At 49.6% G+C, this 26,743-nt stretch overlaps 1 protein-coding gene across 2 annotated transcripts; it reads right to left on the bottom strand.

Annotated features, from left to right (window-relative positions):
- Positions 1–1,205: 1,205 nt before the first annotated feature.
- HAUS8 (HAUS augmin like complex subunit 8) lies at positions 1,206–26,743 on the bottom strand. 2 transcript variants are annotated; one of them, XR_006776305.2, is made up of 13 exons: positions 26,485–26,742; positions 23,762–23,826; positions 21,041–21,096; positions 15,756–15,837; positions 13,210–13,302; positions 13,005–13,099; positions 12,348–12,413; positions 12,086–12,244; positions 10,661–10,802; positions 8,587–8,728; positions 7,341–7,533; positions 6,763–6,950; positions 6,031–6,163 (listed from the first exon to the last, which is right to left on the bottom strand). XR_006776305.2 is itself a non-coding variant. In XM_045778596.2 (12 exons), exons 1-12 carry the CDS (start codon positions 26,511–26,513, stop codon positions 6,032–6,034), a joined length of 1,254 nt encoding a protein of 417 aa, XP_045634552.1. In that variant the 5' UTR covers positions 26,514–26,743; the 3' UTR covers positions 1,206–6,031. The 2 variants fall into 2 exon arrangements, 1 of the variants encoding a protein (XP_045634552.1); XM_045778596.2 differs by lacking the exon at positions 6,763–6,950 and having other exon boundaries at positions 1,206–6,163; positions 26,485–26,743.

Raw genomic sequence — 26,743 nt, 5'->3', positions numbered from 1 at the left:
CATGAGTCCGGATGAATGTATCTTGTCGGGGACACAATGTCACCCCCTACAAGTGGTTTTTAGTGTATTTACAGAGTTGTGCAACCATCACCTCTATCTAGTGTCAAAATATTTCATTACCCCAAAGGAAATCCCATCCCCATGAGCAGTCATTCCCCATCCTACGCCCCCTTCCCCCTCAGCCCCTGACCAGTAATCTGCTTTCTGTCTCTATGAATTTACCTACTCTGGACACTTTGTAGAAAGGTTAAGATGGAATCGTACAAATCTGTGGCCTTTGTGTCTGGCTGCTTTTACTCAGCATGACATTTTCCAGGTTCACCCATGTGCTGGCGTGTATCCGGGCTTTATTTCGTATGACTAATCTGCCATTGTTTGGATGCACCCCGTTCTGTTCATCCATTCACCCACCAATCGGCACTTGGGCTGTTTGCACATTTTGGCTACTGTGAATGGTCCTGCTACAAACGACGTGCTCATGTATCTGAGTCTCTGCTTCCAGTTCTTCGAGGGCCATACCTAGGAGTGGGATGGCCGAGCCACACGGTAGCTCTACGTTTAGCTTTTTGAGGAACTGCTACTCTGCTTTCAACAGAGGCAGCATCACTGTCCCTATTTCTGACGCCTCCCGCAATGGTTCCCGAAACCACTGTCAGGTTTGAGCATTCTCTAGAAGGACTCACAGAGCTCACCGGAAGCTTATACTAATGGTTACAGTTTATTACAGTGAAAGGATAGGGTAAAACCAGCCTAGGAAAAAGACACATGGGGCAGGGTGCAGAGGGGGTCCAAACGTGGAGCCCCCGCCCCAGTTACCCTCTCCCAGGGGAGTCACAGATGGCAATTCCTCCTCCCAACCACACTGTGTGGCAATACGCACCCATCTTGCCAACCAAAAGATCTTGCCTGACCCTTGGTGCTCAGGGTTTTGTTGGAGCTTAGTCACACGCGGCTCACATGGCTGACATTTAGTCTCCATTCTCTTCCAGAGGCAGTACTGAAATGCTGTGGGCCAAAGCCCTCAGACAAACACACACTCCTGTCAGGCAGAACTTTCCAGAGAGCTAGCGGTCACCTCCCAGGAGCCGAGAGCAAAGGCCAACCTCTCTTAGGCAAGGTTAACTCTTCACCACACACATCCTGGCAGAGTTTGTTCTGTTACTTTTTCTATCTCCCTCTTGGAGTGTGAATAATTACCCTTCCCACATTGTTTAAAATTTTTATTGTGGTAAGAAATGCAAAAAATTTACCATCTTAGCCGTTTCTAAGCACATAGTTCAGTGGTGTGAAGTATGTTCACATTGTTATACAGCCATCACTACCATTTTGCAAAGCTGGAACTGTGTCCCCACTGAACACTGACTCCCCAGTCCTCCTCCCCTAGGCCCTGCCCCCCCGCCATTCTACTTTCTGTCTCTTTGCATTTGACTCCTTTAGGGGCCTCGTATAAGTGGAATCACAAAGTATTTATTCTTTTGTGGCTGGTTTGTTTCACTCAGCATAATGTCCTCAAGGTTCATCCATACCGTGGTATGTGTCAGAAGCTCCTTCCTTTATAAGACTGAATATTCCTTTGTGTAGAAAGGCCACATTTTGGTTATCCAATCATCTATCGATGGACACGTGGATTGCTTCCACCTGTTGGCTAGTGTGACTAATGTTGCTGTGAACATGGGTATGCAAAAATCTTAAGTTCCTCCTTTCATCTCCTTTGGATAGATATCCAAAAGTGGAACTGCTGACTCTATGGTTTTTATATTTTACAATTTTTGAGGAACCACCATACTGTTTTTCACAGTGGCTGCACCATTTTACATTCCCACCCACAGCGTTCCAGTAGGGTTCCAACTTCTCCACATCCTCGCCAGCACTTGTTATTTTGATAGTAGCCACCTGAAGGGTGTGAGGGGGTATCTCCCTGTGGTTTTGATTTGCATTGCCCTGATGATGAGTGGGCTGGGCATCTTCGTATGTTTGTTGGCCATTTGTAGATCACCTTTGGAGAACTGTCAATTCAAGTCTTTTGTCTATTTCTTACTTAGGTTATTTGGGGGTCTTTGCTGTTGAGTTATAGGTGTTCTTTATATATTCTGGATATTAGTCCCTTATCAGATATATGTTCAACGAATATTTTTTACTGTTTCATAGGGTGCCTTTGCACTGTTCATCATGCCCTTTGATGCACAGAAGTTTTACACTTTGACGCAGTCCACTTTGTCTGCTTTTACTTCTGTTACGTGATTTTGATGTCACATCCAGGAACTCCTTGCCAAATCCAATGAAGCTTTTCCCTCTGGTTTCTTCTAAGAGTTTTATCGTTTTAGGTCTTACGTTTAGGTCTTTGATAATTTTAAGCTACTATTTGTATATGGTGCAAGCGTTCAACTTCATTCTTCTACAAGTGGATATCCAGTTTTCCCGGTACCATTTGTTGAAGAGACTGTCCTTGCCCCACTGAATGGTCTGGGCATCCTTATTGAAAATCATTTGACTATGCATGTGAGGGCTTATTTCTGGGGTCTCTGTTCTATTCCATTGTTTTACATGTTTGTCTTTATGCAGTACAATACTGTTGATTATTTTAGCTTCATAGTAAGTTTTGAAATCAGAAAATTGAGACCTCCAAATTTGTTATTCTTTTTCAAGATTATTTTGGCTATTTGGGGTCCCTTGAGGTTCCATATGCATTTTGGGATGGATTTTACTACTTCTCTAAAAAATGCTGTTGGGCTTTTGACAGGATTGCATTAAATCTATAGATCACTTAAGGTAATATTGACATCTTAATAACATTAAGATTTCCAGTCTATGAACATGGGATGTCTTTCCATTTATTTGTATCTTCTTTCAGTAATATTTTATAGTTTTCAGTTTACAAATCTTTTGCTTTCTTAGTTAAGTTCATTCTTAAGTATTTCTCGTTGTGCTACTGCAAATGGAATTGTTTTCTTAATTCCCCTTTTGTTCATTGTTAGTGAACAGAAACACAACTGAATTCTGAGTCAGTTTTGTATCCTGCAACTTTGCTGAATTCATGTATTAGCTCTAACAGGTTTTTTTTTGGTGTGTGGAACCTTTAGGATTTTCTATGTATACCATCATGTCATCTGTGAATAGCCATGATTTTAATTCCTCAATTCCTCTCAGGATGTCTTTTCTTTCTCTTCCCTGTTTGCCCTGGCTGAGACTTCCATAGTACTACATGTAATGAAAGCGATGAAAGTGGACATCCTTGTTTCTGATCTTAAAGGAAAAGATTTCGGGGGCTGCCTGAGTGGCTCAGTTGGTTAAGCATCTGACTCTTGATCTCAGCTCAGGTCTTGATCAGGGTTGTGAGTTCAAGCCCCACACTGGGCTCCACGCTGTGCATGGAGCCTACTTTTAAAAAAAGAAAGAAAAGCTTTCAGTCTTTCACTGTTGAGTATGATGTCACCTGTGGGTTCTTCATAGACGGCCTTTATTATATTAAGGTAGTTTCCCTCAGCTTGTTGAGTGCTTCTATCATGAAAGGGTGTTGCATTTTGCCAAATGGTTTTTCTGCATCAATTCATATAATCATGTGGTTTTATTTGTTTGAAATAAATAAATTTTGTTTGAAAAACCATTGTTGAAAAACCTCCTTTTTTACTTTACCCTCAGCCTAACAGTATTTGAAGTGGGAACGAGGAAAAGATAAGTTCAGTCAGCGCATTCACGACACGCTGTCTACCTCTTAATCCTCCTCCAATAGAAAGCTTTTCTGAGCACATAGGTCCCATGGTACACGGAAGCTGCGTAGCAAGCCCTACACCCAAGGCTCAGGACCGGCTGGTCAGAAAAACGTCAGACAACACAAGACTTACTCTGATACCAATTGTAATGTGTGGGTTTTCCCCGCACAATACCAAGCAATTCTAGGATACCAGCTGGGTGTCCTACAATTCAACTCAATTCGGACACTATCTACACGGAAACGGCATCAGATACACTGCCTAAGCGTTCAGTCCCAAAAGGCTGCCCTCCACTTCAGACGCCAACCACAAGTCCAGGTTGTCCCCTGTGCCTCTGACTGATGGGCTATAAATCAGAGGTTCCCCTGACCCCCTTCCTTGAGTTCCACTAATTTGCTAGAGTGAGTCACAGAACTAAGGAGAACAGTTTACTCATGAAGTTACTAATTTATTCTAAAAGGATAGGGCTCCGGGACAGCCCAATAGAACAGCTGCATCGGGCAAGGTATAGGGGAAAGGCATGGGGCTTCCATGTCCTCCCTGGATGTGCACCCTCCCAGTACCTCCATGAGGTCACCAGATGCTCTCTGAACCCCATTGTTTGGGCTTTTATGGAGGCTTCACGACACAGGCATGACTGATGAAGACATTGGCCCCTGGCAACTGAACTCAATCACCAGCCCCCCACCTCTCCCAGAAGTGGGGGGACCCCGTGGGGGGTTAGGGGCCCTCAAATTTCCAACCCCTCTAACCACATGGTTGGTTGTCTCCATCCTTAGGTTACCCAGGGTCTTTCCCAAAGTTGCCTCATTAACAGCAAAATACACCTTTATCGTTCTCGTCACTTAGTAAATTCCAAGGGTTTTAGGGGCTCTGCCAGAAACGCAGGTGAAGACCAAACACATTGCTTACTGTGAGTCACGATATTGTAACATGACTTTCAGCTGTCCCCAGTACACAAAAGAAACAAGACTTCAATCACAGAACAGGATTATTTTTAAAATATGAAACCAAACGATCATACGAAACTGCCTATGACAAGTGGATAAAGGGATCACTGAAAACCCCTCCCCGAACAAGAGGCGTAGCAGAAGCTCTTCCCAGCTGTCTGCAGGAAGCTCGTCGCCTGGGTTTGTGAGCACGGTCTGGGTGTGGATTTAGGACGCACGAAGCTTGTTGTCACCCGAGAGGAGCAAGCTCTTAAGCTCTCCCCGAGATTTCCCAGTGGTGCCCTCTCCCTTGAAATACTAATGGACCTCCTTGTTCTCTTCCCAGACCTCTTGGTTAATTAAGTCTGCCTCTGTAACTAAAGGATAGAAAATATTCTCGAAAGCCGCCATATCCATCACGCTTTTGATGGTGTCAGAGACACTCCATTTGTGACGGCAATGCCCAGACTTCCACGATAACAATGTGCAACTGTGCTACTGGGGGAATGAAAGGAGATACGCATGAGCAGGGAGCCTCTTTTCCCCCAGGACTGATTTTGAAGCCGTGAGAGTAGCTGCCAGATTCTATTGTCACTTGAAGAGTGCCCTACAAACAGCTCTCAACTGACAAAGAGCTGCTTGGCTTATGGACAGCAGTGCCAAGGTGAAGGGACAACAACCCTGTTTGGAAGGCCAGCACCTCAACCAAGAGGGTAAAAACAAACCAGTCTGGTGGGCTGAACTGCACACCCTTTACTCAGCAGTAATGGAAGACTTGAACAGAACAAGAGTCCCTCTGTCTGGGTTTCTAGACTCAGGGGTCGTGGCCAGTAGCCTGGCCACACAATCAGGCAAATGGCAGTGGAAAGCTGGCCTACGAAACGGGTGCCCAGGTGGGGCACAGCCCTGTGGAAATCACTATGGGAATCAGAGGGGGGCATTAGAATAGCACAGACCAATGCCCATCTGAAGAAATGCCTTCCAGGTTTGGAAGCGGATTGGAATCGGCCCAGGGTCCTCACTCGGGGTGGTCTCCTGGGCACCTAACATGAGTGGACGTGGGGGGGTCTGTAGCAACGCAGAAACGTGCTGAATCTCGACAAAGTCCTCTCACACCCATGGAGGCACAAAATGCCAAGAACTGTTGTGTCTGCCCACGAGAGAGACAGATCCTGCGGATGGCTCTGTGGCAGGTTCCCTGGTGGGAAGGCCTGGGGCATAGCTGGCGAGGGAGACTGAGGCTGGTAGCCCTGGGGAGCTACAAAAGGGCCCTGATGGGAACAGACTGGGATTCTGAATGCGCTTTGCTCACCTGGTGGTACGTGCGGACGCCGAATGCTGTAAAAGAACTGGGAAGGAACCTGCAACCGTGTGGACCGGAGTCGGATTCCCTTAGACCGGGGAACATACTGCTATCCCACGATGTCCAACAATGGGCAGAAAGCTCTCCGCAGAGAACAGCTCGATAGGAAACGGGAATGGGGCTTGGAAACACTGACTGTTGAAAACCAGGGGAGACCGGGCCTGTGGGGCAGTAAGCGGGTTTGTAAGTTCAGGTAACTACTGACAAAAGGACCGGGGTTCCCGGGTGTACCCTCCCGTGGACCCAACGCTTTCTGCACATAAATGGGGGACAAAATGGTCAGGGGATGGGAGAGAAGTTTCTGGAACTCTGATCCCGGAGCTCCGTGGGACGCCCCAGAGCAGGCTTTGAATGGACGTGGAGACTGGGAATGTGTGGGTTGACGGGATTATAGGTGAAGTGTGGACAGAGACTGGAATGTTTCCACAGGCTTGATGGGAACAGCTGGAGGCCGTTAGTGTCTGCTTCATGGGCATGACTATCGCATCTCCCTAGGGAGCACTTCCCCCACTCACAACTGTCCATCTGAACCCCTGGGGAGGCCCCGGTGAGGAGTGCAAGGGTCGGTGGGGCAAAGGTAGAAGCCAGACAGGAACGGCCCTGCCTGTTTGAGAGGCCTTAGCAACAGTGGCTGCGTCTCCTTTACTCGGGCTCACGATGGCAACGGATACCGTGCCTCTCTGGGGAACATTCCCGTACCCAGTGCTGTTAACACAGGCTTGTAAACGGGAACCAGCCAACGTCAATGGAGGTACGCTACCTGGGAAGCACCCAGATGGCTAGAGCGCACGCAGTGTAGACAGGAGCTGGCGGGATGATTCTCTGTGCCATACTGGGCGTGCGGTGTAGACCACGGCTTACGGCCAGAGCCCGTCAGCGCCTCCAGCAACAGTGCCGGGACTCTGGACTGGGTGGGGAATTTCCACTCCAGGGCCAACTCCGAACTTGCTGAAGGACAGTAAAGGGATAAGCACCCCGGTGACTAAAGGACATGAAATCCGCTTGCAAGTGAAACACCATGTCTCATAGGTCCCAAGGCTCCTAGGAGCAGCTGCCCAGAAGAACTTAAGACAACAAGAGCCTTCTACTGACCCCCGACGTAGCAACCAAGGCTCGAATGCATTAGTTTTATTCTTTAAATATCAAGTGATACACTCATACAAAAATAGCTACATTGCCCAGCTAGTGTCTAAAGTGCTTGAGTTCTCAGAGCGTCACACACGCACCGCCATGGCACACGTGTGCCCTGAGCCAGGGGAAGGGGACGGGCTTTCTTCCCGGCGGTTTGCAGGAGGGTCCCCACTTGTGCGGGAGGACACGGCTTGTGTAGACTCATACCGTGTGTGGCTCACCGGCGCCCAAGAGGAGCGGGCCACGGGCCTCTCCTGGAGCTCCCCCACAGGCGCCTTCTTGATTGAAATACCACCGGCTGGGGGCCTCCAGGCCCTGGGCTTCTTCCCAGACCTCCTGGTTGATTAAGGCCGCCTCTTTACTCGCCTCAGCGGAGAGTTCCTGCACCTGGGCGAAGCTCCTGCAGAAACAACAGGATGGATGAAGCCTTTTCGCCCTCTGTGCCCGGGAGCCAGAGAGAACCAGGGGCAGGGGGCTGGGCCTTTGCGGCTGCCATGTGGGGAAGGGGGCTGCTTCCTGTGTGCTCTTGGGAAAACATGGACAACTAAGAACAGAACAAATCCGAGCAGAACTCAGGGAGGTCTGCAAGAATGGGACCAGGCAGGCGCGAAAGAAGATTCATTTATTCATCAAATATTTAGGGAACACCTACACCGTGTCAGGAACCATGCCATGAATGGACGGGCGGCCCTCACAGAGTGTAAACGCTGGTGGGGAAATGCACACGCAAGGAGCATGTCTGGCCACCAAACCCGTGACCCTTGTGATGTGGAACCCTCTGATGCGGGCTGAGATCACCTGAGGGTGCACACATAGGAGGAAACATCATAGTAGCTGGCAGCTCTTTTTTATGAGTGACTTTCAAATGTTTTTAGACATTTCCGGCAGCATTACAAAGGAGAATGAAAGGAGATTCTTTTAGGGAAGATGAGGAGAAAAGCCCCACAGTAAAAAAAAAAAAAAAAAAAAAAATCCCCCAGCTGAAGCTTCAACAGTGAGAAAGGTGCCGAGGTGGCTTGCTGGGGGAACGGGCTGTGGGGTGCACTGAGGCTGGGGGCTGCTTCCTTAGGGCACACATTTGTGAATCCCATCAAACTAAACTGTTAGGATCTGTGCCTTTTCTATATATGTTTATACTTCCAATAACAAGTTCCAAGAAGATCACCCCAACCCTTACCCCAGGAGACGTTTCAAGTACAAGCAGACCCATCCGAGGGCACCGAAAGTGCTGTGACTCTGGGGAAGCACAGGACGAGTGACGCTAGAGCCCCCGTTCTAACATGGCTGCTTGAGAACACACACGTGGCTGTCTGAGCTGAATTCAAGATGCTTTGCCTGTTCCCCTCTCCCTGCCTCAGTGGACCCTTGCACCCCTGGCCTCTGCAAACACCAGAGCTGCCTGCTCTCCGGAGCAAGACCCACCGTTCCCAACTTCAAATCTTTCCCGCATTACCTTCGGAGTTCCAGATCCTTCTTTTGGGTCATTTCCTTGAGTTCGCTCAGCAAGTCCAGAGCTTTCACATTTTCTTCTAAACTGCCGATGCCCAGTTCTTCCAGCAGATGGCATGTGGTCGTCAACTCCCGCTGCAAATCGTCTGGAGGGGGAAAGGGGTGGTCAGCCAAGGGTTTCACGGTGCCCCAAGCAACGGATGCACGAGTTGGGCAGCTGACTGGATTCTTCTCGTTCCCTGGACTGTTCCCGTATTATCCTGGAATCGTGAAGAGCTCAAAGGCAGAGAGGGTCATGGAGGACGACATTCATGTGTTGGTACCGTCTCTGTGCCCCCGTGCCAGAGATCACGGGGGCCTGAGATCATGGGTCAGGCATGTCCACCAGGCAGGCAGTCGTTGGAACGGACTCACAACGCCACTTCGACGTCCTCAACAGAAATCAATCCAAAAAAGGCCAAGGAAGTCTGTCCCGCAAGCAACTTAAAAACAACCCCGTGGTTCCCACTCCACGTTCCCGGCATCTCTGTACCCCTCACCCGAGAGAGCGCCTGCATCTAAGGACACCAGCAGCTCTCCACTTCTGGCACATGCCACGCCTGTACACATTACATGTCACCACCGGACACCATACGGTTTTGAGAACATCATAAGGGTTCTTCCACAAACACCCATCCATTTATACTCCTCGTTCTGGTCTCCATTGCCTCCTCCCGAAAGACATGTTCAGGACCTAATCTCAAGTACCTGTGACCGTGACCTTACTGGACATGGAGTCTTTGTTGACATCACCGGGTTACAGTAAGGTCTGTGACCTGGCATCCTTCTAAGGAGGAGGCAATTCAGAAGCAAGGCCGGGTAAAGACACAGGCCTTGTGGAGCGACGCCACCACCAGCCAAGGAATGCCAAGAACGGGGAGCAGCACCGGGAGTCAGGAGAGAGGCACGGAACGCATTTTGCCTCCGAGCCTCCAGAAGGGTCCAACTCTGCTGACACCCTAATTTCAGACTGCAGGAACCCTGAAGGGAATAAATTTCTGTTGTTCCGAGCCACCCAGTCTGTCGTTAATTCCAGGAGCCTCAGGACGCTCCTACGCTCCCCGATCCTGACTCCTGGCCACCACATACAGCACTTGTCAGGGACGGAGTGCAAGAGTCGCAGATGTGCAGCTGACTGCATCATTATAAAACCGGACACCTGCACGCAGATAATCGCTCCACAAGGCTCATTCTTCACGGCTCCATGTGATTCCCTTACTATTCGTATTGGGAAAAGCAGGATTAAAACATCATCTCTGAGATGACCCATAGAGCAACAGCTTCTATGATCTTGAACTGTGTTTGTGGAAACTTCTGGAAGGAACGTCCACCTGATTTGGGATGGTGATCCCTTAGTACATCAGCCTTGAACAAGGCATATTTAGATGGCTCATGAGGGCCCTGCCTGGAAATAACCAGACTCGAGGGCAGCTGCAAACTTGCTTTGGGAAGACGCTTGCTCTAAAGAGAATTTTAAGATCAAGAATGCTTGCTGGTTTCTTCCCGTGAAGGATTACGTGGGAACCCTACGTAAGACAGGGATCCCACGGCTCTTCATAGAAGGTAGGATGGGGTTGGGGTGCCTGGTCGGTGGAGCATGTGACTCTTGATCTGGAGTTTGTGACTTTGAGCCCCACATTGGGTGTAGAGATTACTTTAAAAAAAAAATCTTAAAAACAAACAAACAAACAAACGAAGGCAGGACAGAGTGAGAATCAGCATCTCTGAAGAGAACCCCCCTTTGGGGGATTGTGGCTACTTCCCAGGACTGTCTTTCAGCAGGGCTGGAAATTACTGGGCCGGTCCACAGACCTGGCTTCAAATCCCAGCATGGTCCTTACTTGGGGTGCGACCCTGGACAAACCACAGCCTTGCCAGCCCCCTTGTCCTCTACCATTTGACGAGAGACGCACCATCTACCTGACAGGAGGTCGTGATGTGACACAAATGGATAAAGGTGGCTGGCACACAAGAAGCACCGACCTGCATTGGCCATTCGCTGGATCTGCCCCTTGCCCAGCAGCCGTCCCGTTTCCTACCTAAGAACCGCTGCCCATCCCCGTCCAGGTGGACCGATTTCACAGGAAGCTCGTGCCTCGTGGTATCCAGGGCTGTGGCGAACGTCTTGTACTGCTCCTTAAAGCGTTCAGCCACAGCCTCATAAGGGCTGAGCATCTCAATCTGCAGGCAGGAGGGAAAATGGCTTATGAGACAAAACCTAGTCACACACTCGGGAAGTTCACAGTACGTGTGAGGTGAAGATACAGCACTGTGCTTTCGGGGTCTCCTGTGGAATCCTCCAGGAGGTTTCCATGGGTGTGGGGGGGCTCTGCCCTCACTCCCAGCTGCTCCCCAATAGCCCAACCAATTGCAAGGTGGCCCAGGCCTCCTCACTATGAACATGGCTTCCAGAACATTCCACGGCCAGGCCCTCAAGTGGGATCACACTGGACCCAAGGCAGCTGGGCCCTCCTGCTTCAGACCACTGAGCTGAAACACCTGCCCCTTATAATCCCCCCTGCCTTCCCTCGTACACACTGTTAGGGTCCTCGTGCGGGTTTGTAATGACATTTGTTCGCTTATCTTTTCTTTTCCTTCCACTGTAAGTTCCATGAGGACAGAGACCTGAGCTTAGCCCAGGGCCTGGCTGCAGGGCACTCTTTCTCTCTCTCACACACACATACACTGGGTATTATGGGTTGAACCATTTCCCCCCAAATTCCTCTGTTGATGTCCAAACCCCCAGCACCTCAGATTATGACCTGACTTGGAGACAGGGTCTTTACAGAAGTAACCGAGGTAAGGTGAGGTTGTTCGAGTGAGTCAGATCTGGAGACAGACAAGCAACAAGGAGAACGCCAAGTGAAGAGATGCAGGGAGGAGATGGCCCTCTACAAGCCAAGGACAGAGGCTGAGGACACAGCCGTCTCTCTTGGCCCTGGCAAGGCACTGACCCTGCTAACCTCTTAGTCTGACGTCCTGCCTCCAGGACCGTGCGAGAATCCCGGGCCATTGTTTAAGCCGCCCGGCCTGGGGTACTTGTTACGGCAGCCCCAGTCCACTCATACCCCGGATGACCAGCCCCATCCCCCGACAGTGCTAGGGATTGGCTCTTCTCCCAGCACTGACCACGTGGTGCCAAGACGGCATCTCCCACCAGCACCCTGGATGCACGGGAAGACACGGCTCACAACTTGGTGTCTCTGAGCACAAGTCACAGGGGCCTAGACGAATATGCGCACATGTGCGTGGAAGGGACAGGTCCCTCTGGCTGCTTAGCACTTGACATTACAGCCTCATCCTCTTATAGACTGTCACACACCAACACCCAGTGGTGTCAAAAGCGGGCCACAGAGTTAGAGCCAGGCGGCAGGGACGCCCCCTGCAAACACTCCCTCCGACCACCCTGTCGGGCCCTCCCCGCTCCCGGGACACGTGGCACAGAGACTGTGGTCACAGCTGACCTGAGCGTCAAGGACGTCTGCCAGCTCCCGCTTCCTCTGAGTGAGGAGAAGTTGGCGCTTCAGCTCGTAGGCCTTCTTCTGTAGCTTCTCCTTCTCTTTACACATTATTAGTAAATTCCTTTCTGCCTTTTCCTCGAATGGAGCGAGACCGTTCTCCATCTGTCAGGCGCACAACAGCTCAGGCCAGAGGGAACGCCATCCCCGCAGCTGCCAAAGGCTGCCCTCCCACCCACTTCATGCGCAAGCGAGGTTCTGTCTTCACCTTTACGGTCAGCAGAGTCAGGAGCAACGTTTGGGATTCCATCATTTCCATTGTCTCCGATAGGTCCTGGAGGAGGAGAAAAAGACTCTCTCGGTCGCCAATGAATTGGTAAAAACTTAGCTCTCTGACTCCCGGAGGGGCACAAATCTAACTTTGATGAACTTTACTTAATTCGGTAGTTTGAGGATTCCCCCCGTGTACCTACCCGCTGTTTCTGTTTTCTCGTTTAGTCTTTTTGGGCGCCCTGTGAGAAGGGGATTGTCTGGCCCCTTCCAGTGGCTGGCCGGTCCCGAGCCAGCTGGGGGGTTACCCATCCAATCAGTGCCACACTGGAGCCAGGCCACGGGCCTCTCACCCGAGAGAGACCTCAGCCCAGCTGTCCTGCCCCGGACCTTCCCTAGCATAGCATCAGCAAACGAGGCCCCAAATCTCATTGTTCACACAATCTCGCCTTTGTAACTACTCTTGTACATGTACTTGGGGCAACTTAAACTCTACGAATATTCTGAGGACGCGTGTGGTTTTGGGTCTCTCCTAAATCACGTGGCTGGCCTGTTCCATCTCAGAGCCTGGGGCCTCGCGTGGCATGTGTGCAGGGCAGGAGCGAACATCAGACGTCTCTAACCGCACAGCTTCCCTTTCATTTCGGACACTTACCGGGCTCTTTCTCTGGGAAGAAGAAAATGACGATGACTCAGTTTTCTTCGACATCGTTTTGTCTAATTGCGGAGTCTTTCTAACCATACTTTTGTCTGAGACCAAGAAGAGCATTTTGAGGGTGAGAACTCAGAGCACGCTCCGGCAGCCCCCTGCAATGCACCGTAACCCCCCGCTGGGGAAAAGCACAAGGGGAGTGCTTTACCATTGATGGCCGAGAGGTCCAAGTCAGGCGGGGCAGTGCCGTGCCCTTCCAGTAACGTGGACTGCAGGTCGCCCTTCCCGATTCCACTGCTGTCTGTGGGCCCAGGGAGAATCCCCAGAGGTCAGCAAGCTACGGCGCGCATATGCCAGGTCTGCAAGCTACGGCGCGCATATGCCAGGAAGCAGGCAACTCTGTGGTGCACTACCCCTTGCTCCCAAAAAGTTAGCGTCTTGTGAAGGGCGCACTACAGAAGGCTGAAGTGCCTCTTCCCATCCCAGCCAACAAGGTGTAACAGTTCAGAGCAGAAGTAGACAAGCGACGCGGGCTCTCTAACCCAGGGATGCAAATAGGCCTTGCTGCTTAGCTTAATAAAAAACAGTGTTCTTGGGGTACCTGGGTGGCTCAGTTGGTTAAGCACCTGCCTTTGGCTCAGGTCCTGATCCCAGGGCCTGGGATCGAGCCCCGCATCAGGCTCCCTGCTCAACAGGGAGTCTGCTTCTCTCTCTCTCTCTGCTGCTTCCCCTGCTTCTCTCTCTCCCTCTCCCCCTGCTCGTACTCTCTCTCTCTCTAGCTCTCTCTCAAATAAATACATAAAATCTTTTTAAAAAATTAATTAATTAAAAATAAATTTAAAAAACCACCGTGTTCTGGATAGGGCTCTGATAGACACCATGTACCTGTTCTTCCCTCGGCTTTTCCCCTCTTTCTCCAGCAGCTTCTGCACTGTTCATTTTCCCTGGGGGTTCCCTTCCTCTTTACCCTCTATTTAACCATGTGAAATTATGCTTGACACCACCTAAAATGGGCAGTGGGGTACTGCGGGCTTCAACTAAGCCAGGGCTCCAGCGGGCCGCAGAAACGAACAGATGGCATGCAAAATACTCTCTGTCGTCGTGAGCAAGGAAACAGCAAGTGATTTAATGGACATCCGTGCAGTTGAGAAAATGAGTATGTGGAAACAAACAGAGCGACGTCACAGTGATGTGTCAGGTATGGTACCCTTTGTTAAGAGTTTTTGAAAACCCCTGGGTAAACAGGAGTCTGTTGAGCTCCTGGGTAAGAGGATGGAAACCTCAGGTGGGAGACAGGTAATTTCCTACTGAGCCACACAATGGAATTCAAGCAAGCAGTCCCTCTCAATTCTCGTGGTTGTGTTTAAATTACGGGTTCTCCACCCTGACGCTACTGACATCCGGGGCTGTATCACCCTCTGCGGCGGGGCTGTCCTGGGGGTGGCAGGCGGTTGAGGAGCCCCCCTCGTGTCCACCCATCGGACGCAAGCAGCATATCTCCCCCAACCATCATCACAACCAAACGTGTCCAGACAGTTCGAAGTCTGAATTGCCTGCGGGTGGGAACCCTGATTTTAAGATGTGGCTGACCCAACTTCTGACGCCCCTCTGGGCTGGACCCCAGCTTTCCCTGCTCAACGCGTGGCCCCCAACCCAACTGCCTGAGGAAAGATTTCAAAGCCAGCCCCAGCTCCAGGTGCTGCTCCTCAGGCATGCGTAGGTCAAGGAACAGCACAGATGCTGAGCAAACATCTAAACCCCGATCACCAACTTTCTCATCCCCAAAAAGGTAGCGACTAACAGTCTACTGGTGATTGGAGCCACTACTGATAACATAAAGTCAACTAACATGTATTGTACATGTTACATATATTATAAACTGTATTCTCATAACAAAGTAAGCTAAAAAAAAAAAAGGAAATGTTAAAGAAAGCGTAAGAGAACATACGTTAACAGTACTGTACTGTAAAAACCCACATATGAGGAGATCCATGCAGTTCAGACCCCTGTTGTTCAAGGATCAACTGTACTTAATTTTTCCTACGAGACTCACAGTTGTTGCCATTTTGAACAAGGAGCTGTGGGCCAAGAAACAGCTTTGCTTCCTGTGAACTGCTTTCATGCAGAAGAGCTGCCCACTGTTGCTGGAGAAGTGGGCACGTGAGGAGCTGGACGGAGTGCTACTCCGGAGAGGGGCCTTCCCGGACTTCTAGGATGAGCACACGGACTACAACTGGGCACCAAATACACAGTAATGATCCAAGTGGCAGCTCATGAGTGAATGTCCACCCTCCTTGTCTACATTCTCCGTCTGTTGTTGTTTTTCGTTTTACAACAAACATTTATGTCTACAATCAGAAAAACTGCAAGTTTTCCATATCACTTTGGTGACGGCTTCTAGAACGATTAAGGGGAAACCATGATGAGGAAGACCTAACCCAAGGTAGTGAGAGGCAGGAAGATGAGGCCTCAGATGCTCTCTGAGTTCCACCCAGGAAACGATCACAAGATCAAGGAAGTGCCATGATGGCCGCACAGGAAGTGACCTCCCCTCTTCCCCTGCCCTTCCCCTTCAGCTCCCCACATGCCTCAGATCTGTCCTTGCACAGACCCTCTTTAACTAGCTCCTCCTTCTAACACTTCCCAGAAAGAAAGAGGGAGTTCGGCCTTAGCGTACTTGAAAAGAAAATTCACCACCACGTCCATCACTTACTGGGCTCAGAACTGCTTCACGCCCTCCCTCCATTTACACACCTTTGCTCTTCTGGAGCAGGTGGAGCTTCCTTCCCGCTTCAGGCATCTTCCCACTGGTCTTTAACGCATCGGCTGCAGAAGCCTGTTAGGGGAACACCTGGCATTCAGGATTCAGGGACAAGACACCTCCCCTTCATGGCCTGTGCAGTCTGCATCTGCTATCGCTTCGACGCCAGGGACAGACTTAGAGTTCTGACATTTAGTTACATATAAACAGGATGAATTAATCAAAAAGGATACCCTCACATGCATAGAACATAGGGAACCACCAGAATGTTTGCCAGTGATTATCTCTGATGTGGCAGATTCCAGGTGACTGATTTTCTGTATACTTTATAGTATTTGCAGAGAACATGTTACTGTGGTCATCAGGAAAAAAAAGTTTTTGTACAAGTATCCATTTTCAAAACTTATTTAAAAAAACAAGCAATGCATGGAGCTAGCAAGCCATTATAATATAATAGTCTCTGAGCGAAAGAAAACCTTGTAAAGAGCAAGAATATTTCAATGTGTAGACTAGTACCACTCCTGTTCAAGCTCCTACTGGCAGTCTCAGAATAAGAAATAAAAGGCAAACAGGTTGAAACAGAAGAAATAAAACTCTCTTCTTACATGATTTACAAAGAAAATCCCAAATGTTACTAAAACTAGTAAGTAAGGGACTCCTGGGTGGCTCAGTCAGTTAAGCATCGGACTCTTGATTTCAGCTCAGGTCATGATCTCAGGGTCGTGGGATCGAGCCCTGCATAGAGCTCGGTGCTCAGCATAGAGTCCACTTGAGATTCTCTCTCTCCCTTTCCCTCTGCCCCTCCCCTTCACTTGTGTGTGTGCATGGGCTCTCTAAATAAATAAATAAAATATTTAAAAACCAAACAAACTAGTGAGTTTAGCAAGATTGCAGGATACACGGTCAATATAAAAAGATCACATTTCTAGCAATGAACAACTCTGGAAAATGAAATTCAAAGATCGTACCGTATGAAAGCTCTCAGCAAGAAAAAACCAAAACTATGCATGGTGTTAGGTGTTTTATTATTTTTTTTAAAAGACTGTATTTATTTATTCAACAGAGATAGAGACAGCCAGCGAGAGAGGGAACACAAGCAGGGGGAGTGGGAGAGGAAGAAGCAGGCTCATAGCGGAGGAGCCTGATGTGGGGCTCGATCCCATAACGCCGGGATCACGCCCTGAGCCGAACGCAGACGCTTAACCGCTGTGCCACCCAGGCGCCCCGTGGTGTTAGGTGTTAACTAGACTTACTGTAGTGATCATTTTGCAATATGTACAAATGCTGAAACACTATGTTACATATCTAAACCTAAGAAAATATAGGGAAGGTCTATATGCTGGAAACTACAAAACGCTGATGATAGAAATCCAACACGACCAACTAAATGGATAGGTGTAACTATGTTCATAGATTGAAAGGCTTGGCGTTTTTAGGATGTCTTTCTCCCTAAACCAATGCAAAAATGCTATACATTCAAAATCCCAGTAGAAATTTTGGTAGAAAATGGCAAGCTAAGTATAAAACTTATATAGAAAAACAAAGGAATGGGTTATGATCTCAGGATCATGAGATCAAGACCCACGTTGAGCTCCGCACTAACTGTGGAGCCTTCTTAAGATTCTCTCTCCTCCAGGGCGCCTAGGGGGCTCAGTTAGTGAAGCATCTGCCTTCAGCTCGGGTCATGATCCCCAGGTCCTGGGATAGAGTCCCAAGTCGCTGGGGCTCCCTGCACAGGGGGGAGTCTGTTTCTCTCTCTCCCTCTGCTCCTCCCACCTTTCCGCTCATACTCTCCCATGTACGCGCTCTCTCTCAAATAATAAAATCTTAAAAAAAAAACCTCTCTCCTCTGTCTCCCTCTACCTCCCCCCCTCTGCTCGCACATGAGCACGTTCCTTCTTTCTCTCAAAGGCAAAAAAAAAGGAAGGAAGGAAGGAAGGAAAGAAAGAAAGAAGGAAGGAAAGAAAGGGAGAAAGAAAGAAAGAAAGAAAGAAAGAAAGAAAGAAAGAAAGAAAGAAAGAGAAAGAAAGAAAGAAAGAAAGAAAAAGGAAAGAAAAAAAGAAAGAAAGGCAAAGGAACTATGAGAGCCAGCTTCGGAAGAGAACAGAGTGGGAGAATTCACACTACCTGATTTCAAGACTACAAAGCTATCTTGGCAGCGTGTGACTGGCTGGCCTAAGGACAGACACAGAGAACAATGGAAAAAATGGAGTCCCGAAGTGATGCATACAAAAAAGGTCAATTGCTTTTCAACAGACATGATGAGATAATATAATGGGGAAAGGAAAGTCATTTCAACAATGGTGCTGGCACAGGAGGACACCCATACACTTAAAAATGAACTTCAATTCCATCATCACACCAGATACAAAAATTAATTCAAAATGGATCACAGACCTAAATGTAAAATTCTGAAACTATGGAAATCATGGAAGAAAACACAGGAGAAAATCTTTGTGATCTTGGGTTAGGCAAAGATTTCTTAGGTAAGACACCAAGAGCACAAGCCATAAAAGCAGAAATATGTAAGTTGGACTTCATCAAAATTGGGCACTTCTGCTCCTCCCAAGACACTTACAAGAAGGAAAAAACAAGCTACACCACCAGAAGAAAATATCTGAAAATCACCATAAATGGCTGGTATCCAGGATAAAGAAAGAGTGCTCAAAACTCAACAATGAGAAAACAAATAACCCAATCAAAAAACGGGCAAAGATCTGAAAGGACACATCACCAAAGACTGGCCAATAAGCACATGAAAAGACACTCAAGATCATTAGTTGCTATGGAAATGTAAATTAAAGCCACAACAAGATACTACTTCTCATCCACGAGAATGGCTTCAATCTTCAAGCACCAACCGAACTCTCCTCTGGCTGGTGGCAATGCAAAGAGCTGCAGCCACTTTGGATAATAGCTGCACAGTTTCCTACGAGTCAGTCATAAATACACTTACCTACAATTCCTCTCCCAGGAGAAACGCGAGCATGTCCACACACACTCCCACACAAGAATGTTTAAGGTGGCTTTGTTCACCACTGCCAAAACCGAGAATCAAACCAAATGTCCTTCACTCATCCACCAGAAGGAACCAGCACTAACTGTGACAGGCAGCCACAGGGAGGGACCTCTTTTCCTTTATGTGAGAGAAGCCAGGTACAAGAGGCTGCATCCTATGTGACACCTTTTTAATGACCTTCCGGAAAAGGCAAAGCTATAGGGGCAGAAATCAGGTAACTGCTGGGATGGGGTGGGGCCGGCTTCAGCGGAGAACCAAGGGATCCTGGGGGTAACTGTTCTGTATCGTGACTGCAGTGGGTCTGTGACAGGATGAGTTTGTCAAAACTCGCAGAACTATATGCTAAAGAGTGATACTTACTCTACGTAAATTCTCCCTTAAGAGATGGGGTGGGGGGAGAAAGAAAACGGACAAGCTTCTAGAGATCGAAAATACTAGAGCATGCAGATATACAGGGATGCCTGTAAACAAGTTCACAAGGCAACACTAAAATTATGAGACATGGACTGTGATCTTTTGTCGAAAATCACTTCAACAAAGTAAATCACGTGAATTTAAATTTAAAAAACACAAAGTAAATCATGGACTCTGGGTAATATGTCAATGTAGCTTCATCAAATATCAAAGTGCACCTCTCTGGTTGGGGATGTTGATGGCAGCAGGGAGTTGTGGTGGGGGACAGGGGTTATATGGGAAATCTCTGTACCTTCTGCTCAATTTTGCTGTGAACCTAAAAGTTCCCTAAAAAAAATTAAGGCCAGGGGCACCTGGGTGGCTCAGTCGGTTAAGTGTCTGACTCTTGATTTAGGTTCAGGTCATGATTTCAGGGTCATGAGATCGAGCCCTCCGTCGGGCTCTGCACTGGGTGTGGAGCCTGCTTAAGATTCTCTCTCTTGGGATGCCTGGGTGGCTCAGTTGTTAAGCGTCTGCCTTCGGCTTGGGTCATGATCCCAGGGTCCTGGGATCGAGCCCCGCATAGGGCTCCCTGCTCAGTGGGAAGCCTGCTTCTCCCTCTCCCACTCCCCCTGCTTATGATCCCTCTCTCACTGCGTCTCTCTCTGTCAAATAAATAAAATCTTTAAAAAAAAAAAAAAAAGGATTCTTCCTCTCCCTCTGCCTCCCCTGTCCACCCAAGGGTGCTCACTCACTCTCTCTCTAAAAAACAAAAATAATAATTAAAAAATAAAAAAAATTAAGTCCATTAAAAACAACAAATCACTCCCAAGAAGTGATATCAGTTAATGAAAAGGTTTCCTTTTTCCTCAAGTTGAATCTTAAGCCACATTATTATTTTTCTGAGTTAGTTTGTTTATTAAGTAATCTCTACACCCAACGTGGGGCTCAAACTCAGGACCCTGAGATCAAAAGCAGCATGCTCTTCTGACTGAGCCAGCCAGGCGCCCCTTAAGTCACATTATTAAGACCTGCCATTCCACCCTACCAGAGTAAAAGGTAGGGAGCAGAAATTAACAGTTCACTGAATTTTACCATAAACCAAATTTGGAAAATGGAAGGAATAACACAACCTCCCCAAATTCTCAGTACGTGCACAATGAAACAAGATACGTAACTGGGCCACCTACTGAGTGTTTCTGTTAAACGCCACACAAAGCACATGCTCATATCATTAAGTGCTTCATCCCATCATTTTTTTTTTAAGTTTATTTTCTACTTTCTAGATCACAGCATTTTTTTTTTTTAAGATTTTATCCATTTATTTGTCAGAGAGAGAGAGAGAGAATGCGCGCGCACAAGCAGGGGGAGCAGCAGGCAGAGGGAGAGGGAGAAGCAGACTCCCCACTGAGCAGGGAGCCCGACGCAGGACTCAATCCCAGGACTCTGAGATCATGACCCGAGCTGAAGGCAGGCACCCAACCAACTGAGCCACCCAGGCGCCCCATCCCATCATTTTCAACGGCTGCATGATTTTGCGGCTACACAGAGTTCACCAAACTCTGCCTCTGATACTGGGTGATTCAGACCTGTCGTTTTCCCTCTGTAGTCCTTCTTTAAAACCCTGCAGGTGTTTTTTAAATGCCAGCCAAGGCCAGGGACTGTGTGCTGGGCACCCGACAGAGCTGCTTCAGGACAGAATCCAGAAAGGAATTATCGGGTTGAAAGGAACAGTCTCAGGTTTCAATAGAGATCGTGCCTTTGCAAAAGGGACTTGGGACCATGCTGCACCCAGCCCGTGTGACTTGTATCAGAATTCCAAGTCCAACAGAACCCCATTCAGAACACTCAAACCAACATTGTTACCTTTTTGGTGGTTTTCTTCTCGTACTGCAAGTATCGGGACTCAACTATTCTTCCACCTGTGGGGGGACATACTGTTGGTTTATAACAAGACTACAACCGTGGAGTGTGAAGGCCCCCCAACTCCCCCCATCAAGAGCCAGGTACTATGTACCTTCCCTGATCAACAGCGGGAACGGGGGAGCTGCTCCCCCTTGCTCCTCTCAGATCCCGTGATTCAGCATCCTCGAGCATGTATGGGACACCTACTGTATGCAAGAACATGTGGGATGCCTACAATTTCTAAGTCCCTAGGCTAAGGACAGAGCCCCAGAGAGCCACAGGAATGTAAGGGAATACGCTCAAAGCAGAAAGTGGATTCAGGAGCAGGGCAGGGACAGGATAAAAGACCTTCCACAGGGGGGCACCTATTTGCCACCGCCTCCTCCTCCTCCTCCTCCTCCTCCTCCTTTCCCAACTCACTCCCTGTGGTCAGGACCCCAACCACCCCTTCCTTCACCAAAGTGTGTGCACAACTCACTCACAGTATGGGCCTTTCATGCCTCTATATGTCCTCACCTAGCTCAGGACCTCTCGGGAGACATGTTCAATGCTCAGATCATATACCTTGGTGACAGCCCAGCCCCAGGTTCCCCCCATTCCATGCGTGCCTCACAGTGAAGAGGTTTCTCACAATGGCCCCAGTGATCACCTAGTCCTCTGCTCTGTTCCCCAACCCCTCTCCCGGCCCCTCCCTTGTACCTTCTCCTCCCACTTCCCCCACACTGGGTCCCCTCCAGTTACCTAGTGACCAGTTACTACTTCACCAGGAAGACAGAAGTAGCCCCAGAAGACCCTCCGACCTCAGCATCTAGCAGCCTCCCAAGTTCAGGGCCATATCCTGGCCCCACCATGCAGAGGGACCTCTGTGCTTTGGGGTAGAGGCCAGCCCTCACCCCACTGCCACTGCCCTGCAAAACCCCTCCCCCAGTTCCTCTCTTCAACGGTCTTCCTGTTATTTTCCCCCCCACCTACACCTTTTACCCCTACTTCTCCACTCCCCTTTACAATGACAGCTCCTCTTCCTCTACTCACTCCTGAACCCCGCTCCCGTCTCGTCTGGCTTTCACGATCACCACTGCACCAAAGACCCTTCTTTCCGCAAGGCCACCGAGATCTCCCTGCTCCAAAGCCCACCGGCCCATTCCCAGTCCTCATTCTGAACACGGCACTTGCTGGCACCTTCCTCCCTGACATCCTGTGTCCTCCAGGCTGGCTGCCCCGCTGGCAGCTGAGAATGGGCTCCCTTGCAGGTCCATTAGCTGATGAAGCCTGAGCACCTCCAGGCACCTCGCAGGTCTCACATCCCCGAGGGGCCTCCCTCTCACCTCACCGCCCCCGCTCTTTCCATTCCAGCAACGTTGAGGGCAAGGACTTTTGTCTGTTTTGCTTACGACCACAGTCCACCACCCAGCAGGGAGTAGGTGCTCAGCCATGCATCCAGTGCACGATTCTACACTTTTTCTAAGTTCCTCTAAAGCTTAGGGCTCTCCCTTTTTAACGAAGAGACCCAGGAAGAGGACATGGTTAATGTCACACAGCTTAACAATTTGGTTAAGTGACACGATGATTTCAACTGGATCTTCACGCCAGGATTTCATCTTTCACTGGGGCTGGGGGTGCAGCCACAACCCTGAGTAGAAAGGGAGTGCATCCATAGTTAACGGGGAGCATGGAGCTGGACGAGGAACTAGCGATTGCCCTGAGTGAGTGCCAGGCAAGGAAGAGCCATGCCTGTAGGGTGAGTGGGCTCAGACAATCAGGCAGGAAGCACTTTGGGGTCAAGGCCAAGGCCAGGTGAGTCCAGGGGAGAAAATCAAGACACACCAAGGGTCTGCCATTGGATGTCCAGCGAGGGATCAGGGCAAAGAACACCCCCATTTCCAAGCACAGGAAACCATCCTACTTTCAGTCTAATACCATCAGCAAAGGGTTTCGCTCCTCTGGAATACCCAAGGCCTGGGGTTCCCTGGACAGCTGAAAAGCAGTTTCAAGTTTCCAGAAACTAGAACGTACATATTTGTTTTGAACAGTAGTGGATTTTCCAGAGAAGCAATGTTATGATGAAGGATATAATTTGTGTTCAAGAACTAGACCACGTGTAAACATAACAGAGGTTATAAACAAGACCATCAAGCGATGCTGTAATGGCTCCAGTCACTTGCAACCAGAATTCTGCTCTAAGTTCTCGGAGACAAGCACTGGCATGCAGGACACTTGAAGAAAATAGCTCCTTGTATCAGAGGCCTGAGCTCCAAGGAAGGAGATCCTTGAGTCCACTGCCCAAAGCAGCACTGCTAAGAGTCAAGGGAGGCTGTGAACAATGACTCCAGACCCATAGGGGGACACCAGATATGTGGGCGCCCCTGAGGTGCTTCCAGAGAAGAGACTGAGACTCCAGTGTTTGCTAATGAATTCAGCTCCGGCTCTCCTCACGCCACTTCCTAGTGGCGAGGCCTGGGCACAGCCCATGATCCCCGCTGCTGGAAGGGCCCACTGCCCTAGATGACCTCCCCCAGGTCCTGCCACACCCCTGGCTGCAGGACTGGGTGACCAGACTCAGACTCCCCAAAGGTGTGACTAGAAGGCAATAAAGCCCTAGCTCCCCTGCTCTGGCCTGGTTTTTTTCTTCCCCAAAAGCACTTATTGAAACTGGATTGTAAGCTAGATTCCAACTTTGCTCACCTTGTGTTCTTCTTCCTTTCATCTTAGTGCCACCAGGAGTACCGGGAGCCACTGAGGAAGGCTTCCTAGAAGAGGGAGATAGGGGTCTTGTTAACATAGTTATGTAGTTGGCTAAGCTCAGGGAAGGCAGCGAGGAGCCTGGGCTTCCTGGGGACAACTCAGGGCCAGCACTCCCCCTACCGCCCTCCAACATGCTGGTGTGTGCAAGGCAGAGCCGCCTTGACTGGAACAGAGACACACAGCCCCTGCTCAGCTGAAATTGAGAAGGGCCCAGTGTAAGAAGAGTGAGAAGAGCAAGCAGGTTTGCCAAGCCTCAAAGATCTCAATTTAAGTCAGGGGTTCATTAATTCATCAGGCACTTCTGTGCCTACTGTATGCTCCTGGTGAACAAGAGATGAGCTCCTTCCCTGAGAAGGGAAGCAGCGTTTTCCTGTCAGGCAATGTGAAGAGTGCCCCAGACAGGTACAGAGGTGAGGAGAGGTGAGAGACAAAGACCCATTTGCTCAAGTACATGGGGAAGGACATTCAGGGACAGGAATCAACAAGGCGAAGGGCCCAAGGGCAGAGGAGAATGATGTCGAAATCGGAACCGATCAGCCCTATGGCTTTGCTGGCAGAGTTCTGACTTCCCAGCTTAAGGGCTCAGCCTACCTACTGGCAACCCTTCTCTGTAAAGGGCCAGACAACAAATATTTTCAGCTTTGTGGGCCGTATGTTCCTGCCAAGAAATAACAAACCCTGAATATTATTCAGCCTAAAAAGTAGTGAAGTACTGATACATGCTAAAATGGATGAATCTAAAAAGTACTATCCTGGGATGGGGCACCTGGACGGTTCAGTCGGTTAAGCATCTGACTCTTGATTTCAGCCCATGTCATGATCTCAGGGTCCTGAGGCAGACTCCCGAGGCAGAGTCTGCTTGAGATTCTCTCCCTCTGCCCCTTCTCCCTGCTTGCGCACTCTCTCGCTCAAATAAATAAATAAATAAATAAGTAAATCTTAACAACAACAACTTAAAAAAAATATTACCCTGGGGGCACCTGGCTGGCTCCATCCATGGGACATGCGACTCTTGATCTTGGGGTCGGGAGTCTGAGCCCCACGTTGGGAGCAGAGTTTACTTAAAAAAAATTAATAAAATCTCTTAAAAAAAATTATCCTGGGTGAAAGAAAACAGACACTCAAGGCCACATATTGTATGATTCCACGTATCTGAAATGTCCAGAACAGGGAAAGTAAGACAGAAAGCAGATTGTGATTGTCCGGAGCAGAGGGGTGGATGAAGAATGGGGAGTGACTGAAAATGGATACAAAGTTTCCTTCTGGGCTGATGAAAATGTTCTAGAACTAGACAGCGCTGGTGGTTGCACAGTCTAAAGGCCATAGATCACTTACTTCAAAATGATGTTATGTGTGTTTCACCCCTATTCAAGGAAAGAATGAAGCCCGATGTAATAGGAGAGGGGGAACCTTGAGACAGAAGACTCGGGGATGTGCCCCAGGTGTGCAGTCTGGGCAAGGGAGATGCTGCCAACAGAGAGCAGCAACTCGAAAGGAGCACACTGAGGGGCAGGGCGGGGGCCTGGGCGCTGTAACCCCAGCTGACGTCACGACACAAGCTCCACTGGTCACAGAGCGGTGGCCCCCTTGCTCAGCTCACTGCAGCCACCTCCTGCGTAGCAGGCTCTGAGGACTCCAAGTGAGACCCAGCAGGTGCTGGGCCATAGTGGGGAGAGGCAACAACCAAATAAATGCTCACTGGGTGCCAGCAGCTCTGCTCCTTCACAGAACCCCCCCAACCCTACAAATACCTCCCCATTGGCCTGCTTTATCCTTGTTTTCGGACGAGGACCTGAGTGTTTGAACAAGTCACCCCTGGCAAGTCTCAGAGCTGGCAAGGGACAGAGCATGGTTTCCCTATGGGGTCTGAACCAGGGCTCTGGAGTCAAACCAGATGGGGGTGGCGGGTTCACTACACCTGTGCCAGCCTCAGGTACCTTCCCCCAAACCTCGGAGAGGATAACAGCAATCTCAAAGGGTAAGGGACCCTGGAGAAGACACAAGTGATTTCAGCTGGTCTATTTAACTTTAATTTGCACTCGCACAATAAAACATCGGCCCAGTGAACAAGTAAAACAAACCCAGCCCAGGAATCGTGCCTGGCACCGGGTAAGTGGTCAAAGTCTGTCTCTCTTGTTCTTGCTGTGTGACTCTGGACAAACGACCTTCTCTCCCTGAGCCTCTATGATTTCATCTGTAAAGGGGAAGCATAGAAAAGAGGGGCTGGGAGGATTAAAGGAGATACTTTAGTGGCTCAGCACTTGTCCACTATGAAATGATAACTGTAACGACAGATCACATTCAAGAGCCACGCACTGTTCTAAGAGCTTTTAAGTTTCACCCGAGGCCTACAAGGTTGAGCGGCGGCGTCATTCGCCCGGTTTCTCCGCGGAGGACAGCGAAAGCACAGAGAGATTAAGCCACCAGCCAGGGATCGCCCCGCACCCACACAACTGACTGGGGACTCGAAGTCTAGTTCCGCGCCCAGGCTGCCGAGCATGCGCAGAGGCCGCCTCCCGCCTCCCAGGGCCTATGCACCCTCGGCAAGTCCTGAAGGGGTCAAATCCCCAATCCCCAACTCTGCTGCCCCACCTCCCCCAGCTCTCGGCCATGGCCTACTCGCCGGCACCCACAAAATCCAGACCCGTGGCGCTTCAACTCACCCAGCTCCACGCCCCGAGGAATCCGCCATTTCCCGCCTTTAACTCAAAGGCCGGCTCTTCGAGTCCGGGTCCCCGCCCCCTCGCCCCGGCCCGGGCCATATTGCGCCGCCATGGGAGGGGTGGCCGCTGGCCTCGGGGAGCGTGCCTGCGGATGGAGCGGGCGACCCTTGTGCGCGCGCCTCTCTGTCTTTCCCTCACACTTGGATTCATCCACCAGCGGCAGGAGGCGGTGTCCTGAGCCCGTTGGGAGGGGGCGTGT

The sequence above is a fragment of the Ursus americanus genome, chromosome 14, assembly GCF_024610735.1.
Source record: "Ursus americanus isolate L20-20 chromosome 14, mUrsAme1.1.p, whole genome shotgun sequence".
Classification (NCBI taxonomy): Eukaryota; Metazoa; Chordata; class Mammalia; order Carnivora; family Ursidae; genus Ursus; species Ursus americanus.
This window is presented reverse-complemented; position numbering and strand designations above follow the sequence as displayed.